The sequence below is a fragment of the Pseudopodoces humilis genome, chromosome 5, assembly GCF_049639895.1.
Source record: "Pseudopodoces humilis isolate 2021_Gansu_Grassland_sample_001 chromosome 5, ASM4963989v1, whole genome shotgun sequence".
Classification (NCBI taxonomy): domain Eukaryota; kingdom Metazoa; phylum Chordata; class Aves; order Passeriformes; family Paridae; genus Pseudopodoces; species Pseudopodoces humilis.
In genome coordinates, this window is record NC_142204.1 from 47,318,949 (window position 1) to 47,336,246 (window position 17,298).

At 38.7% G+C, this 17,298-nt stretch overlaps 1 protein-coding gene across 2 annotated transcripts in view; it reads right to left on the reverse strand.

Moving 5' to 3' along the window:
- The window catches only part of SAMTOR (S-adenosylmethionine sensor upstream of mTORC1), a 33,095-nt gene extending 16,454 nt beyond the window's left edge, over positions 1-16,641 (reverse strand). The window contains exons 1-2 of one of the 2 annotated variants that reach the window (XM_005519267.3): positions 16,461-16,641; positions 5,030-5,171 (exon numbers count right to left, since the gene is read on the reverse strand). In XM_005519267.3, the coding sequence (XP_005519324.2) occupies positions 5,030-5,171; positions 16,461-16,605 (287 nt within the window). In that variant the 5' untranslated portion in view covers positions 16,606-16,641. Of the gene's footprint in view, positions 1-5,029; positions 5,172-5,771; positions 5,832-16,460 lie in introns of those variants that run through there. The other variant, XM_088055795.1, reaches the window with a different exon arrangement.
- Positions 16,642-17,298: the final 657 nt, after the last annotated feature.

Sequence of the window (17,298 nt, forward strand, 5' to 3'; positions counted from 1 at the left end):
GTTACCACAGATCAGTGTCTGCCCTTCCCCTTCCCCTCCACAAGGAAGTTGTACCTGCAATGAGGTCTCCCCTCAGAGACCCTCCCTTCTCCAGGCTGAACAGACCAAGTGACCTCAGTCACTCTTCAAAAGGCTTCTCCTCAAAGCCCTTCACCATCTGTGCTGCCCTCCTTTGGACACTCTCTCACAGCTTTGTATCTTTCTTTTATTGTGGCACCCAGAACTGCCCCCAGCACTGGAGGTGAGGCTGCCCCAGCTCAGAGCAGAGCGGGACAATCCCCTCCCTTGCCCAGCTGGCCATGCTGTGCCTGATGCCCCCCACGACAGGGCTGGCCCTCCTGGCTGCCAGGGCACTGCTGGCTCACATTCAACTGGCCATCAACCAGGACCCACAGGTCCCTTTCCCACGTGCTGCTTTCCAGTGTTTCATTCCCCAGTCCATCCATACATCCAGGGTTACACCATCCCAGATACAGAATCTGGCACTTGTCTTTGCTAAATTCATATAGCTGGTGATTGCCCAGCCCTCTAACTTGTTGAGGTTTCTCTGGAGAGCCTGTCTGCCTTCAAGGGAGTTAATAGTTCCTCACAATTTAGTATCATCAGCAAACAATGTGTTTAATAGCAAAAAATTAAGACTGTCATATAAATGTAAACATTGAACACTGTCTTTTCCCATTTTAAATGGTTCCCCTCCTGCTGTTTCTGCCACCTTCCTCAGTTCCATTCTCCTTGCAGTGAATTGCTCAACTAATTGCATTCAACAAAAAAACCTGCAAAACGGTATTAAAGAGACTTGAAAACATTCATTCAATCTTCCAATTAAACAGGATCAGCTTTCCAGTTCTAGCAGAGATCTGTTACTCTCAAAGATCCTCCAATAGATTACTTAGCCTTCTCTTCTTTTGACTAGATAGCTCCGGTTTCTAGAAAAGAACATCAAAGCTTTTGTGGAAAAAACAGAAGGTTTTTGATAATTTCTTTATCTTTCTTATAGTAGATCAGCTGTTTGTTATTTTTTAAATGCAGTGGCCAAGGTGATATTTTGGTTAAGAGCAATGCTAAATAAAGTCAGAGTAGTACTTTACATATCTCGTGGACAATCTCTTTGACACACTCAAGTATGATACTTGCTTCTTCTGCAAAAGCATCCCATGACCACTTCATATTCAGTTTATGGTCTGCTTCAGAATCCAAATAGTTTTTTGAAAGACTGTCACAATCAATTATTGCCTGGCCTTTATTTGTACAGCTGATATTTAACACAGTAGATAATGTTTAGTATAGTTTATAACTGTATTAATTTTAATTCTGCTCTCAGAGTGACAGTTCTCTCTCTTTGGTCTCATTTCCAAATTTAATACACTTCAACAGACTGCTAATAAAAGTATTGATTAGTTATGGATACAGGGATAAACCTTGCCAAAATCCTTCTCAGTAAAAAATTAAAAATAGAATTTAAAAATTTAAAAATATATTTAAAAATATTTTTAAAATAATCTTTTCACATCTATTCTCTGGAAATGTTTCCAAACAGTTCTGTACTCGCCTGTCATTTATTTAATCAGAACTGTATTTTTTTGCTCATTAAACAGTCAGAAGAGTTTGCTGTTTTTTTGTTTTTTTTTTTTAAATACAGGTCTAGGTAGTGTTTTGTCATGATAATTAGAAAAGCAGACTTTATTTCTTGTTCTTTAAAAAAACAGTCAAGTCAACACAAGTCTGAACACTGAGGCAAAAGCAACAGAAAGAAACAAACCTGCTGGTCTAGCTTATTCTGTTTTAACTAGAACCAGAACAGGCTGGCATTCGTTGTCCGTACAAAGGTACACCAGCCTATCTATGCCAGCGAAAATTAAAGAGTTACAATTATTCAGGATAAACACCATCTTAACCTGTTTTAAGTTTTGTGTTGTAATATAAATAAATGAGAAACAAAAGTGTTAATTTGCAAATACTACTTTCTACTCACATTCCATTTTCTAAATATATATAAAGGAAACAAGGAAGAAACAGTTGAGTGTTGCCCAGGCTATTTACACCACCACTCGGGATCCTAAACCTGGATCTGAAAGCGGATAAAGTTTTAATCCCTCTTCCCCCATACCTCTCCCCACTTAACAGTTCTGTAATGTTTCCCTGAAACAATAAACAAAATTGGCCCTATACAACTCAGCATATGGCCACCAGCACAGTCTATCATGTACTGCTTTCCATCTTTTACAGCTTCTAGAGTCTGGATACATGTTCTTTCAATCAACACTAATGAAGAAGTAAGACAGTAAGTTTTATGTCATCTGGTTTAAGAATTAATGTCAGATTTTTTCCACTGTCTTCAACTAAATAGCTAGAAAGAGTTTTGAAAGAAAAACAAGATTGTTATTCTTGATCCTGAGAAGTATACACCGCTTCTCTAGTGGTTATTCTATACTATCAGATTTATTTTATCAGATTCTAGAAGAATACAAGGAAAATGAAGGAAAGAACAAAAAACGAAAGTCTTTTGTACTTTTTTTTCCCTTTTAACTAATGGAAAAAACACTTCTCAGTTTCCAATCACTGAAAATACCTTCCTTCAAATTAAAACAAAACAGTCTCTCCTTTCTTCAGGAGGTAAACACTGGTGGCTCCAAACGATTTTCAGCACTGCACTCACAAACTAAAATTCATCTTAATACAAAACAGCTACCTTCCTGCTGTCATGGTAACATAGTAATAAGCACTGAGCAAAAGCTTTCACTTCAGTCTCACAGTTCTCTTGCATGCAGTTCTGCACCCTGGCAAAAGGAGGAGTAACAACAATGGGACCTGCCACCAGTCTGGCACACCTCTTGGCCCCTTGGGAAAGAACAAAAAATTGCAGAACACAAAAACAATCTGATATGCTCTGGTATATAGCAATCCAGGCCTCAGAAAAATCTGAGAACTGACAAGTACACTCTCCTTTTCTGTAAAAAGTCCTGATCCCTTGACTTTGCAAAATGAAAGCTATGTGCTTTATCTAAAGCTTTATACTAAGACAGAGCATTCTAGTGTCTCTTAGTGGGTGGATTCTCTTCCTAATATGAGCTCAGGCTGCAAAGCCCAAACTGGGCATTTACTTCAATGTTTACTTTGTACATGATCTACAACAGAAACCAAGTGAGAGCCCCAAACCTCCTATAAAACAAGTCATCACTGTCCGAAGAAACATTATCCTGTCCTATATGGTAACAGAAACTTGCCACAAACTAAGGGATTACTCCTTAGCTGAAATTAAAGAACACACAGCTCTATTGAAAACGTTTCATATATTAGCTGACAATCAAACTGCAAGAAAATATCAAGCAATGTTCCATGACATCTCCCCTAGGTCCAGTACAACTATTTTTTTCACAGATAACCCGAACTGTGGAACAGTCAGTTTCAGTTCCTTTACAAGTGATCTGAGAATGATGCCAAATCAAGGCAGGGTGGGAGGAAGATGCTGCAAGAAATCACTGTATTAGAATTCAGTACGATTCAAAGGAGTGCAATGTAATAAAGAGAAATGTAAGTATCAGCATTTCCAAAGAAGTAATGAGTAGCACAAATACAAATAAACAACTAACAACTCAGGAAGCCTGTAACACAGAAATAAGCTGCTGGGGATCACAAAGGAGTGAAAGTCAGTGCCATGCCAATCACCAAAAAACAAAACAAACACCCAAACGAAAGAAAAAAACCAATAAAAAAAGCCAAATAAGACTCAAAACCAACAATATCAAACCACCACCACCACCAAGGTCAATAGCATAAATGAGAGTCTACTACAACCTCAATAAAATCTATTTTATTTATCCCTGACAAAGGCATTGAAACACTGTCCATTTTTGGGTTTAGGTCTTTATAACCGAGACACCTCTCATTTAATTGGGATATAGATACACAAAGCACAAAGAAGAGTGTCTATAAAGAAACACTTCACTATGACAGCTTTTTTCTAAGCTAAAGGATAAAACATTGGTAAGTAAAGGAATGGTTTTAAAATATTTAAGGTTTATGTTAGGGAAAAAAACCTCAGGTTATTATTACTTGCTCCATTTCCAGAAGGCACAGAAGAGCTGAAGCTGCCACCAAGATCAACCATTTCACAGTCAATTCCCTCTTGTCTTTTTTGTTTTATGGGCTCAAGAGAATTTAAATTTAACAAAACCACCTCTATTCTTTGCTCAGCACTTTGCAACACTCACCTGCAGGACCTACGAACTTGCACACAGGATTACTTTTTGGCTTTCTGAAGTCATTCCCTTCCCAATGGCACCATTGATATACTCATTGATACACAAGACCATTGATACACTCTATTCCCATTTAAATCTCAAGAGCACTTTTTTTTTATTCTGCTGTACAGATTCCATAGCATGTCTTGGATGCCAACTGTATGCAGGAATTCTGAATGACCAGCAGTTCTCCTCTTTTTCCTATTTATTTTCCTCAGGGACTGAAATAGTTTAGCTCCTCATTTCATGACTTTACAGTTCAGATAGCCCAACAAAAACTAGATGTTTATGACTAATAGGATTTTTAGAGTTTTAAATACATTTAAAACAAGTTTCACAATGCTAAAGTCTGTCACAGGAGATTAAGAATTGAAAATTAAGCACCAGAGAGAGATCTGCATTTAGAGATCAAACACTATTATATGTACAAATCAAACCAAACCATTGAAAATTAAACTCAAGTTACACTCACTGCATTTATTCAGCTTAGGTTCAAAAGCATGGAAAATTACTTCATAGGTTTATTTGCAAACAGCTTCAGTATTTGAGAAAAAAATTGTTTGTTGAAAATACTTCAAAATAGAATCACCAAACCACTTCTTAAGCTATTTCCTTAGTAAGCTGGAACACTAAGAAGGTATTTCTTTAAGAAAGCAATAAATAATTAGTATGCTATAGGACAAATGTTAAACATTGGCAAAAAGAAAAAAAACAAACTAATTACGCTTTGTATTATAAATAACTGCAAGTAAAAGCATGCAATTGCATGTTTCAAATACATTATTTACCTGCAACACCATTCAATTCGGCCTTCCCCTTCACAAGTTTTTGCCCAGTGATTATCTGCAAGGTTTTTCATTGCCACAGCATATTCACACAGGGTTTCCTCATCCTCACAGTGCTCACGCCAGATCTTATCAAAGTCTCCCACTAAACAAAACAAAACAAAAAAATTGCGCGTCAGATACAAAGTCTCTCATTATCTACACAGCAAAATCCCCATCCAGTTAAAAAGTTGCATAATGCACCAAGAGACTACTTTACCTGCACATAACAAAAAACAAACCCTCCTTTCTCTAGTCATAAACACAAAATTCCAAGTTTTGGGACAGGAAGGGGCTGTCAGGCACTTGAGAAACTAGAAATATCAGTACATGGATTTTGTTCAGTTTGTTCTGTGAAATTAAAGTCCCTGGGAAGTTTAGCTTTCAGATTTCTGTGAATGAGCATTAACATGACAAACATTTTAGAAGTGAAAGATTTAAAGGTTTCTACTAGCATTCACATCCATGGCAAATACTGTAGATGACGTCACATGAAAAGCCATGAAAGTTAAATCCACAATATAGATTTCTTTGAGTATACTGAAAAAGGAATTCAAACTCTCATTGACTGCTTGTCTAATCTGGCCAGGCCCAGTAAATTAGCTTCTAAGGATAGTACTGAAGAATCAAACCAGCTATGATAGGGAAATATCAGACAAACTCCTCTGCTGATCTCTAGGGACAGATGTATTTCCATGCTGCTCACCTTGCTGAAGTCTTGCAGGTTAAGTTCTGGCACTGCAAAGTAATTAAACACAATGATTTTCCTTCTTTGCTCCTAAGTATCCACTTCTCCTAGCCTGCTTTTACATAATGTAAAACATTATGCTAAACAAAAACAAGATAAATGCTAGTCATGGCTAGGCCCAATTCCTATACAGCATGCAAACCCTTGGTGTACCTTACTCAAAGGGTATTTCTGCCCTAAGAAAAACACTTTCCTGGTATGGTGTTCACGAATTTATTTTGTGTTTCTCAATCACAAATGTGTGCACATATGTAGAATATATGTCAATCTGCAGAATAAAAAATATGTACTGATTTTGAACTTACAAGCTAATACAGCTAAAAATAACTTTTCAAGAACACAGCTATATTTTAAGCTTTAACTCTGACAAACACACTTTTCACATGGTTCCATCTTGTAGCATCTTTATATGAGAAGGAAATATTTTAAAAGTATATCAGCCATAAGCTAACAATTAATGTCTGTTAAAGCCTGAAAATAGCTTACAGTATAACCTGTTCTCACACCAGTACGAGATTTCTTATGGCAATTTCTTTGATATAGTTTGTCTTAATTAGCAGCAAATCAAGGATTTTTTACAGTGACAACCTTTTTATTTTTTCCCTCCTGTGCAAAGCAGCAACAATCCTCACCTCATTTGTCGTCCACTTGCAGAAAGACTGGCCCTGATGGACAAGTATAGATGTATACTTAAAAGATTTAAATCAACCATCCAGGTTACTCCCTACTTAGGTTTGGTTTAGGGATGTCACAGCAATTTTCAGAAATAAGCATCTAGCACACTTGTACAATCATCAAAGTGAGTCATATTTAAAATTAGGTGTTTATACTCCCTTGTCTGAGATGGCAGTTGAGATGGAAGGGAAGGGAGTGGCCAAAATTTAATGTTATCAAAATGGGAAAGCTGTGCAATAAATTATGTGTTCTACTTGCTATTCAACAAGCATATATAAGAAAGCTATTACACTGGACAAAAAGAAAAGGGTATAATACTGAATGGCATCCCTCATTATTTCCCAAATGAATCAAGTTCAGAGAGGTATGCTTTATAAGAAATGGTATCAGCAAGGTCAGAGGTTGACCACCAAAGCAAACACCCAAGTTGCAGGCAAGTCCCCACAGGGGCTTCTGCTAAAACCTGTGGGGCATTTTTCCAGAGCTTTCAGGAAAGCCTTCTGCAGTAACAAACACACAGAACAGAACATACCCTACTGACAAAAGAGAGCAGAAAATGGCATCAACAGTTGCCTACCAGCACAGGGGACAAAATAAACACAACTCCTAGCAATCCATATTTTTTGTGTCAAAGTGCAGAACCTATATAGCACCAAGCCAGAAAGCACTAGCAAAGTTCAAAGTGATTCTCAATAGCAAATTAATCCTGGTGCAATTTAGATAAAGTGTCATAGTTTCTCTGACACAATACTCTGAATCCTACTGCATGCTCCAGACATCTGTGAAATGCTTCAATGAATTGCAGTTGCTAAAGGTTTGTTTGAATACGTGGTCGATTAGAAAGATGAAAAGTAAATGAATGAACACTTACTGAAGGAAAATATCACAAATACAAAATCTGAAGTTTATTAATGTTCTTTTATTTATTCACTTTATTTGGTCTATCCTGAAGCAATTATTGTACTTCCAAATGCCCCCTTTCCTTAAAACTTAAGAAGTAAGACAGATGGGAAAGAAGAAATATGCAAAGACCAGATGTTCTTAACTAGCCTACCCTTAGTAACAGCAAAGTAGCGATGCCTTCTAAAAATGAATCCTGCTTTCACAGCAACTGCTCTGATTTCCTTCTGAACAAGGCATAGATTTGCACCTCTCCCTGGAAGTCAGATGAGGGTTAAAAGCATCCACAGATAAGGGATCTTAAACTGAGATATATAGCAACAGACCCAGACCTGACTACCAGCACACTGGGACATGAACTTTGGGTTACAATGGAGATGCCTACAGCAGTAACAGCTCCTTGGCTCTGAGAGGACAAGAAAATAAAACTGAATGATACAGATTGAATGAGGAGAGAGATGAAGAACAAAAGTGAAAAAAATCATCACTGAGTAATTCAGTCACACATCCTATATTAAATAAACTCTGCGAGCACTTCTGATTTATTTTCATTTACCAATACAAAGATACAGAAATTGTCTGCACTAGAGAGATGCAGCCTTGCTTTTATATGAGGAACACTGAAATGGAGGAAGGAAAAAGGTAGACGAAACAAGGAGAGGACAATTTCCACATGATCACAACTGACAGAGGGAAGGCAAATAGGGAACAACTTCTGGCTGCTCCAACAATATCAGACATTCAGAAAGAGCAGCTTAGAAGACAAAAAAAGAAGTTATTTCCGCATAAAATGTATGCTTGAAGTTCACAAAGTTCATGCAGCTCGACAAACTATGGGAAGAAAATCCATTACAAACTCCATATTGAATGATGAGATTTCTAACTCAGAAGCTCCTAAGGCACAGTATCACTAAAAGACAGAATGGTAAGCAAGCACACAGTGATACTCCAGCAGCATTTTTCACTTATTCTTGTCTAAGCATCTGCTGTTGGCCCACTGTCAGTACTGATTTTGATATTACTGATATGATATTTTGATATGCCCATTTCTCTGCCCTTTCATGAATACAAGCTCCAACCCACTGCAGACAATAGGTCATCTTAAGGTACTGGCACCATTGTGCACGGCCTTTCAAAGGGTCTGGCATCTAATTTCCTTTGAGCAAGTAGCATAGCAGAGCACTGTTTTGCTGTGGTTTTTCTCCACAACAAGCTTTGAGAAGACACTAACAGGCACACTAGATATGGGAAACCTTAAATCCAGAATCATGCTCCAATACTGAGCTGAAAATGTAAACAGGCCTTCCCATCTGTTGAGACCTTGAGATACAGTAAGTCTTGTAACATTCAATTTCAAACTGACATCCAGAACACAGGTATTCATTTTTTAATTTTATGTTTTTTTCAATCAGTATATTATAATCCACTGTGTACTAATTTTTCAAGCAATACATTATAATCCAGGTGCAAATATGGCAACTTGATACTCTAAACACTTATTTATGAATCAATAAATTTTTGCCTATGTAAACAAATAGGCAGCAAAATATGCAGGAAGGTTTCATGACAAAACTAGTAGTTACTAGAGAAATAAGATAGATAAAGTCTTCTATTGAGCAGTCAGCAACACTTTAAATAAACAACAGTTTGTAGTAGGCTAATCTAATAGAAAAAGTCTTGAGTCTTTGAACACATCTAAAAGTTAATACTTTGTGTATTAAACTTTTCGTACTTGTGACCATACCATACATAAAGTTTAAGGCACTAAACACTTCTACTCTACACTTACAGATTACCTTTTATGCAATTTAAAACCTCTTTTGAGTGCCAATCCTTCAGAGATCTTCATAGGCCTGAGATTTCCATCAAGGAGCCAGATGTGCCACCATCCAGCTGAAAAATGTGACAGGCAAAACTAGCTCATAACAGGAGTTTCACACACCTCTCAAACCACTATACTCATGCTATTCTAAAATTAATTAATGCTTGTTCTATTTCATTCAGAATTACCCAGAAAATAAATAACCTAATCTTCACCCTGAAGATTAATTATTCCTTTAAAAACAAAAAAGGTCAAAGCCCACTGCTTCCTAGAATTCTATCGCTGAACAAATGACTGATCAACATGCTCTTTGTAACACAGACTTTACAGTAACAAAAAGCCAATACTACTTACCTAGAACAGATGAATCCTTCTAAGTAATTTCCACCCACATTAATATTGTCCACAGAATAGCCAAGTCATAACCCTGAACTCAACCACAGACTAATCAGCAGTTGCTGAATACTGTCACAGAGAGAACAGGTCAGGCACGTAGAAGTTATTTTTAAATGATCCTAATTACAAGATAATTTTAATAGTGAGTAACAGCAATAGAGACCAAATGCTAGCTGTAACTTTCAACAACCAAGAACATTTTTAATGGAGAAGAATCATACAAAATTTGTAAGAACTCTCCTTGTCCCGCATTTATTTACAAGTCCTTATCAGAGGTTCCCAGAACAGCATGAGAAGATCAGGTTTGCCATTCCTGGTGAGAGAAACCTACACCATAATTCTTCTCTCCAAGTAGTCTGCCATTAAGAAAAATTAAAAAAAAATAAATAAAAAAACTCCAGCTTTCTTCCATCCCATTTAAAAAAAAAAAAAATATTTTAAAAAGTCATTTATTTCTAGAGCATTAAATGGAACTTTCATTTAAGGTATGCTTATAAAATAAACAAAAAAAATAATTAGGCAGTTTTTCTTCAACTTCTGACAGAACAAATTACGTCTAGTGGTATTTTAAGAAAACATAATCTTCTGTAATAGAGAAGAAATATAGCTCAGTTCTGCTAAAGGCAGTATTTATCATTTTGGAATGGGACGAAACCCAAAACAACTGATTTGAACAATTTAGTTTTATCAAGCAACACAACAGTTGTCACATACAGCTATAAAAGTACTATCTGCACCCACAAGAAGAGATTTGTAATTACTATTTTCCATAGGTCCACAGGTGTTCTTTGGAAAAACAGCACAGTCATTTTCAGTACAATCTCAAACCTAACTACAGAATACTTCATCCATCACCAAACAAGACCTTGCAAACCAAAAGCTAACTGATATTGTGCATCAAATATTATGACATTCATAATTTTCACTGTATACAAGATAAGCTTACTGAACATCTGTCTTATTAAAAGCATATTCAGCATTCCTTGCAAACAACACTAGGTATTTTTGGCTTGTCTGTTTTCCAATTTTACATGTCTATATACACAACATGAACTTCAACTTGGACAAAGTTCAAGCAATCAGAGTTAGTATTTTCCTTCTCATGTCTGACTAGTATTTGCTTCACATTTCTTATGAATTACTGCAACTATTCCAGAATAAAATATTTTTTTAAAAATTCAAGTGCAAGAATCTTATTTTCTCTATCTCAGTATCAATGCTCCTCCCTTCAACTTACATGGAAAGGATTCACTTGACAAAACGTGGATTTCTATATCTGACCTCTCAGGTAAGCTTCCTATCCATCTGTTTACACGAAACAGGCTCTGAGGGCCCAACTGATTGATATTTCAGCACCTCCTGGGGTTAGTAGCTTAGATCAGCTTAGATCTCTCTGAAGAATAATTTTTGTCTATGATCTGCTGTAAATCTCTGATGGCTGTCACACAAACAGCACGTATGTGACAGTTTAAGCAATTACTGCCCCCAGGTGTTGGATCAACTCTACTGGAAACTTCATTCCTCTCCTCTTTCCCAAACCTGACTTTCTGGGATGGACTACGTGCTGTACCTTAACACAACCAACACAGAGATGAGTATTTCAACAGAAACTACTGATTTTGGTAATTTTTGCAAATGCAGGAGCAAAATTTACAACTAGCTGATGCATAAGTACAGATTTTGTTATATTGACCCTGTAACAGGAACACCATCTTCCCTGCCAGGGCAACAAAGGAGCAGGGAAGGTGACACAGACCTGTTTGTTCAGGGAGTGCAGGCCCATGCTGAAGGCAGTACATTTTCAGATTCACAGGCTAACTAAATGATAGCAATAATTAAATCACCCAAAATATAAATCTTATGTGATTTCTGATGAAAGCCTTGCTGCAAAACTGTGGTGTGCAAACTGTAAGGGTAATCATACCTTAAAGCTCATGTCATAAACTAGAATAAATTTTCATTCTAATTAAATAAAATTTAGCTTCTACTGCTGGAAAATTCAACAGTATTATTACAAAATTACTTCCTCTTCCAGGTAATTAATGCAAGTGGTAAAATACAAATTAATATCTTGAAAACTTAGGTTTATTTCTACTGCAAACTAGTTATATTTAACCAAAAAGGAGTAACAACTATTAACCTATTGTGCAGAGTTCAATGACAAAGTTTTTCCTGTCCTGTGAAAAATGACACCATTTCAAAATGTTTCCTGTTTCACATCAGGAAGAACTTAAGCTCTCTCATGGTTTTTCATGAAAAACATGAGATGAAGGGACCATGAAACAACTGAGTTCAGAACAACCCTTCTGTCTAAATGCCTAAACCACTTACCTACTTGGGTTACTTATTATCATCAGGCAGGTTCCTGTAAATTTTCCCTAATTTTCTGAAAAAAAAAACTTTAAAGAAGTTCCTTTTCTTTGAAGTTTCAAGAAATATTTCTTTTAAGGAGTCAAACTGCCACCTTGAAATGTTTTTGTCAGCTTCTGTGATGTGGTAACTAGTAACTGGACAAACAACAATTCTGTTTGATTCTCCAACTCTCAACAGCCTTAGTAGGCATATGTTAGCAGAAATGAACTATTTTGGTGAACACACAGGAAAACATTTCATAAAATACCTTTACAGATACCTCAGCAATTTTTTCCACTTGCACTTATTACAAGATTTTAAGGGAAAAGTAGTCTCGTAAATCATCTTTCAGGCTATACAGAAAACCATCTATAACTGCAGGTCATGCTACAGAAAAAATGTTTACTTGATAAATACAGCTCTGCATGACTACAAAGGTAATAAACAACTGAGAGAAAAACAGAATGCCTCTGTATCAGGGGAAGGGATTTTTATCCCAGTAAAAATTAAACCTATTTGGTTACTACAAGCAACAGGAAGCAAACAAACATAGATCACATAGCAGATGTTCAGTAGGTCTTGCGCAGTTCCTTAGGAACCACTAAATCTGCTTTTACAGGTCTGTCTGTAAGGCTTGACACACACAGTCTACATGAAACATTCATGTATATGAAACATTCATGCATATATGCAACCCATAAAACATGCTCCAGCCCATGGCTGCAGGTGCCTGAAAGATGCATAGAGGAAAGCTCTGTAAAACTTGGGGTCACCTGTGGTACCAAGCAACAGAACCAACAGGAAGCAACTAAATCAAACATTGCTTTTTCCCCATCTCCACATAGTAAAAGAAATTCAAACATCATGAAAAACCCTAATTTCTGTACTTCCTAAGTGCTGGTGTCAAGCATCCAGAACCACCCTGAAATTTCTGATAAGTGAGTAATTCACTACTTGAGAGAAGCTTCAGCTTTTGGATTTTACTGTGGTGTGTAAAATAATTAATATTAAATTACTCTATCTGAACAGGGTGCAGGAATAAAACTAAAAAACCCCATGAGCCTTATATTAATGAGAGAGACTCCTAAGTGAACGTATTACAGATCAGAGTTATTCTCACTTAAAGTTTTCTTTATGATGATAAAGTTTATAGGCTAACCTCATGAATGTTTATTTTTAGGAATCACTATATAGGTACTCTTTCTCTATCACTACCTAAAATTAGCCTGAAACAACTTCTTAAGCTTGGCTGATTTAGTTGACACATTCACTCAGTGTAGACAAGAACCAATCACTTTAATTTAAAACCTACACCCATTTGCTAAACTTCATTAAATAATTTCAAAATATCACATAGAATACTACTTCATGACCCACAGTAGGAAAAAAAAAAAAAAAAAGCAGCCTACAATTTCAAAATACCAAATTTGCCATGGCATTTAAAACAACATGCTTCCCTTTATTTCCCTTTATTTTCTTCTGAACAACGGAGAGGGCAAGAGAAGGAAATAAAGAAGGATAAAAGGGAGATAAAAAAGGAGAAAAAACTTTCAAATATTCCCAGTATAAGTCATACTGGTAATATCCAAACAATAGAAAAGATAAATACCAGTCACACAGCAAAAAAACTAAAATTGTTGAAGAAAACAAAAAAATGCACTTCAATGCAAACTTAAAAGCATTTCAGCTGCATCAAGATGGTAAACGCTTGTCATGAATGGTATGGGGCTATGATATGACATGAGGCACAGTACAGAACTACATATAAAATCCATCCACCATATTTACAAGTATAAGCGATTCAGCAAGTGCAGAAATTAAAAAATAAATCAAGGTTCAGCTTTGATTAATCTCCAGAATTACAGTTTTTCACCAGGAAAAAAAAAATCAACATCAAATCCTTTACACGACATGATGACTAAACTTTATTTTAGTAATTCCCTAGTAACTGCAAAAAATTTGCTGCAGTGCTTCCCTAATTAAGAAATATTGCTCTTGCACTTCTGACAAGTATGCAACTTTTCCAAAAACATGTTGGCTTGCAGTTTTGGAGCATATTGTCACTTTTTTACTGGCTCATCTTCAAAAAAGAGGGGAACCATTGCAGAAAATGAAATGAAATTATAACAATGGTGCACTTACAAGCAACTCACATAATATACTGGCTTGCCTGTTACAATTACCCTTTAAAACACAAACCTTGATATTGTCAGCAAGGCAAATGAAATAGCTAAGAAATCAGCTTATTAAAATCAAGTCCAAATAAAATCTATCAACACATATCTCAGTGTCTCAAGGATGCATCTATTTGCCTTCAACACTTCTAACAGAAGACAGTAACTTAGGATCATATTACAATACCAACTCTGTGCAAAATAATCATATAGCTTTCAGGATAATGAACATGATTTTTCATCTACCAACAAAATTAATATGGGATTCTACTCTGGCTTCTGCAGACAAAGCATTGAAGTCCTTGCAACAGCAATTCTAGTAGTGTTTGCTTATTCAAACAAAATGGAAACTAGCTTAATAGAACTCTAGTAAAACATAAGAGGAGTCAAAGTAGAAAAAGAAATGAGAAAAAAAGACAATACAAGACTATAGAATAATGTTTCTGCTTCATATGGAGGTGAGAGCACTCAATTGCGGAGTCAAGAGGCTTTCCTAGTGTAAAAAGCTGTAAGGATGAAGGGATTTTGCTCTTTGCTTCTCCATACTCAAGTCATAATTCAAATTGTACAGCAAAATTACAGATGATTTATTGATTTTTTTTATTTCTATTTAACAAATTGTCAACTTTAATTTTGTCAGGGTAACATACTTGCCAGTCAGCATCACCAAGTATTAGAAAAAAAAAATTCCAAGGAAAGATCTTTCAGAGATCAATATCCCTGGTATTACAATTTCAGAAAGACATTAAAGGCATTTAAGAAGGAGATTCTCAAGTCCTCTTTTAGAAGCAAAGGCAGATGTAGGTAGAAAATAGTCCAAAAGTAAAATTCTTAAACTGAAAGAACCGAATATAGGAAGTACTACTGGCTACTAAGCACTAGTAAGGTGGTCCTTGTAAGGACCACCTACTACTGGATGAGTAGGTAATGGGTAGGTAATGAGTGGGTAATGGGTAGCATGCAACTTCTTGTTGCATGGATGTGATGAATTGTTTGGTTTTAACTTTCTTAATTAAATGACATATCACGTTGCTACTTTGGAGTGACTAGAAAAATCACGGTAAAGTTTTCACTAATGCATGATTTAGTCATAGGAAGTAAATAAAAACACTGTTGGCTCTTTCACTTAACCAGCTACACACAAGTTATCCTTGAGCACAAACTTGCTTTTTGGTAAGAAGTAGGCTTACAAAAACTTCCTCCTTATTTAGGCTCTCATCTAAAAAAAAATCAGTTGCTACAGAGATTGCTCACTTTAAAAAAAAAAGTTAAACTAAACCAATCCTTGTCTGTCTTAATAGGCAGGCACTCTGAAATAACACAGAAATGTGTACTACTAAAAGCTGGACTGCTTTGCCAGGATTTGAATGTTCAAATATACCGTGTTCATTCTCCCAACATTTGAGCGAAGAAGGGAGAGCCTCCCTTAAGTTTTGCCTCACCAAGGCCAAAATAAACAGTGACTTTTGATCAGTATCTAGATAGGTCAGTATTTGTGCACAAATCCCATGAACTTGCTCCAGGGGAGATTTTGGGAGTCCAGAAGGCAGCATGACCTTGTTTCTTTAACAGAAGTGTAATATGCAAACACAGAGGAGAGGCAAGAACTTGTGCCTAGAAGAGGAAGAGCTCCCATTTCATGTGTGCTCTTCTGGAGGTGAGCTGTGGGCTTCCTAAAAGAATGGATGGATGAATTTTCCGTAACCAGTGCTACCATTTCAGGGAGGTTTTAAAGCATTCCAATACCACCCATAAAAACCTTGCATAAGGGCATTAATACTGATGACAAAGTAGATTTTGCAAAGACGACGAGTAATTACAACAGCTTTACCCCAACCCCTTCAGTTAGTGCTTCTGCCTGAACTACTGCACTACGACTGAAAGGCAGGAGGCACAAATAATTCACAAAGACGTGTGCCTTTCCCGATCACCATTCAATCTCTTTTGGCATTCACCATCTACTGTCTTCACGCTTGCAGATCCTCAGTTTGGAAAACACTGCTATACGGCCGGGAAGCTCCCTCCTTAGCCAGGAAGAGGGCTCTACTGCCAGCAGCTCCAAGAAAGCGGCATAACCCCGGCAGACCCGACCGGGTGCTTTCGGCGGGGCTGCGGGAAGCCGGCGGCAGCGGCGACCACGGTCTCCCGGGGAGGAGCAGGAAGCGAGCGCGGAGCTGCTCCCGGCCAGCCTCCCCCGACACACCCCCTCGGCAGCGGCCGCGGGCACCGGGCCGCCCCGCCGCCCCCCGCCCGCGGGGGACACCCCGATCCGCTGCCGGCGAGGGCAGCGGGGCGGCCCGGCCGGGGCGGGCCCCTCCCCCCCGGTTCCTTCCCGGTATTTCTTGCGCAGCCGCCGGTGGGCGCTTTTCACTACCCCCGACAGCTTCTCCTGCTCCAGCTTCCGTTCCTGCTCCGGGGGGGGCGGCGGGGCGGCGGCGGCCCCGCCGGGCCGGGGTTGCGGAGCGGCCTCCATGGTGTTCCCGCTGCTCGCCGCGCACCGCCCGGCCCAGGGGGAGGCGCGCGCCGGGCCGGGGCTGCGCCGGGCGGGCATGCGCGCAGCGCCCCGCCGCGCGGGCTGCCGGGACATGGAGTCCGCGGCCGCGCCCCGCGTGTCGGCGCTCCGCGCGCTCCGGGCTCCGCACGGGGCCGCACTGTCAGCGGCCCGGCCTGCGGGACCGGGTATTGCCGGCTGAGCTTCCCACGCAGCGCGGCTGGAGCTGGGCGCTCCGCAATGCTTAGCAAAACTGTGACGCGGAAAACACACCGAGCGTCCGGGGCAGTGCGACTTCCCCTTGTAGCTTGTGTGCATTACCCCAGTTCACGGCCTTCCCTGGAGACCCCCGTGAGAGAGCCGGCTGGGAGTCCGTCGGATGCAGCGTGGCAAATCCCGTTCCCCACCTACAAACGACCTTGCGGAAAAAAACTGAATTCAGAACACACCTGGGCGGCTGGGTGTCCGTGGTGTGGGCGCTTGAAGAGCACAAGTCTTGTTCAGCTTTTTAATGTTTTCATGGAGCTGCTGGGCCAGTTTCTGGCATTGATTTGGGTGGCGATGCAGGAGCAACACTGCAGCCAGCAAAACTGCCCCTTACAGCGGGCGCTTTTGTCTGCAGCTCTCTGTGCCCGGCCCCAGCCTTTCCCCAAATCCAAAGGACTTAAGTTCTCT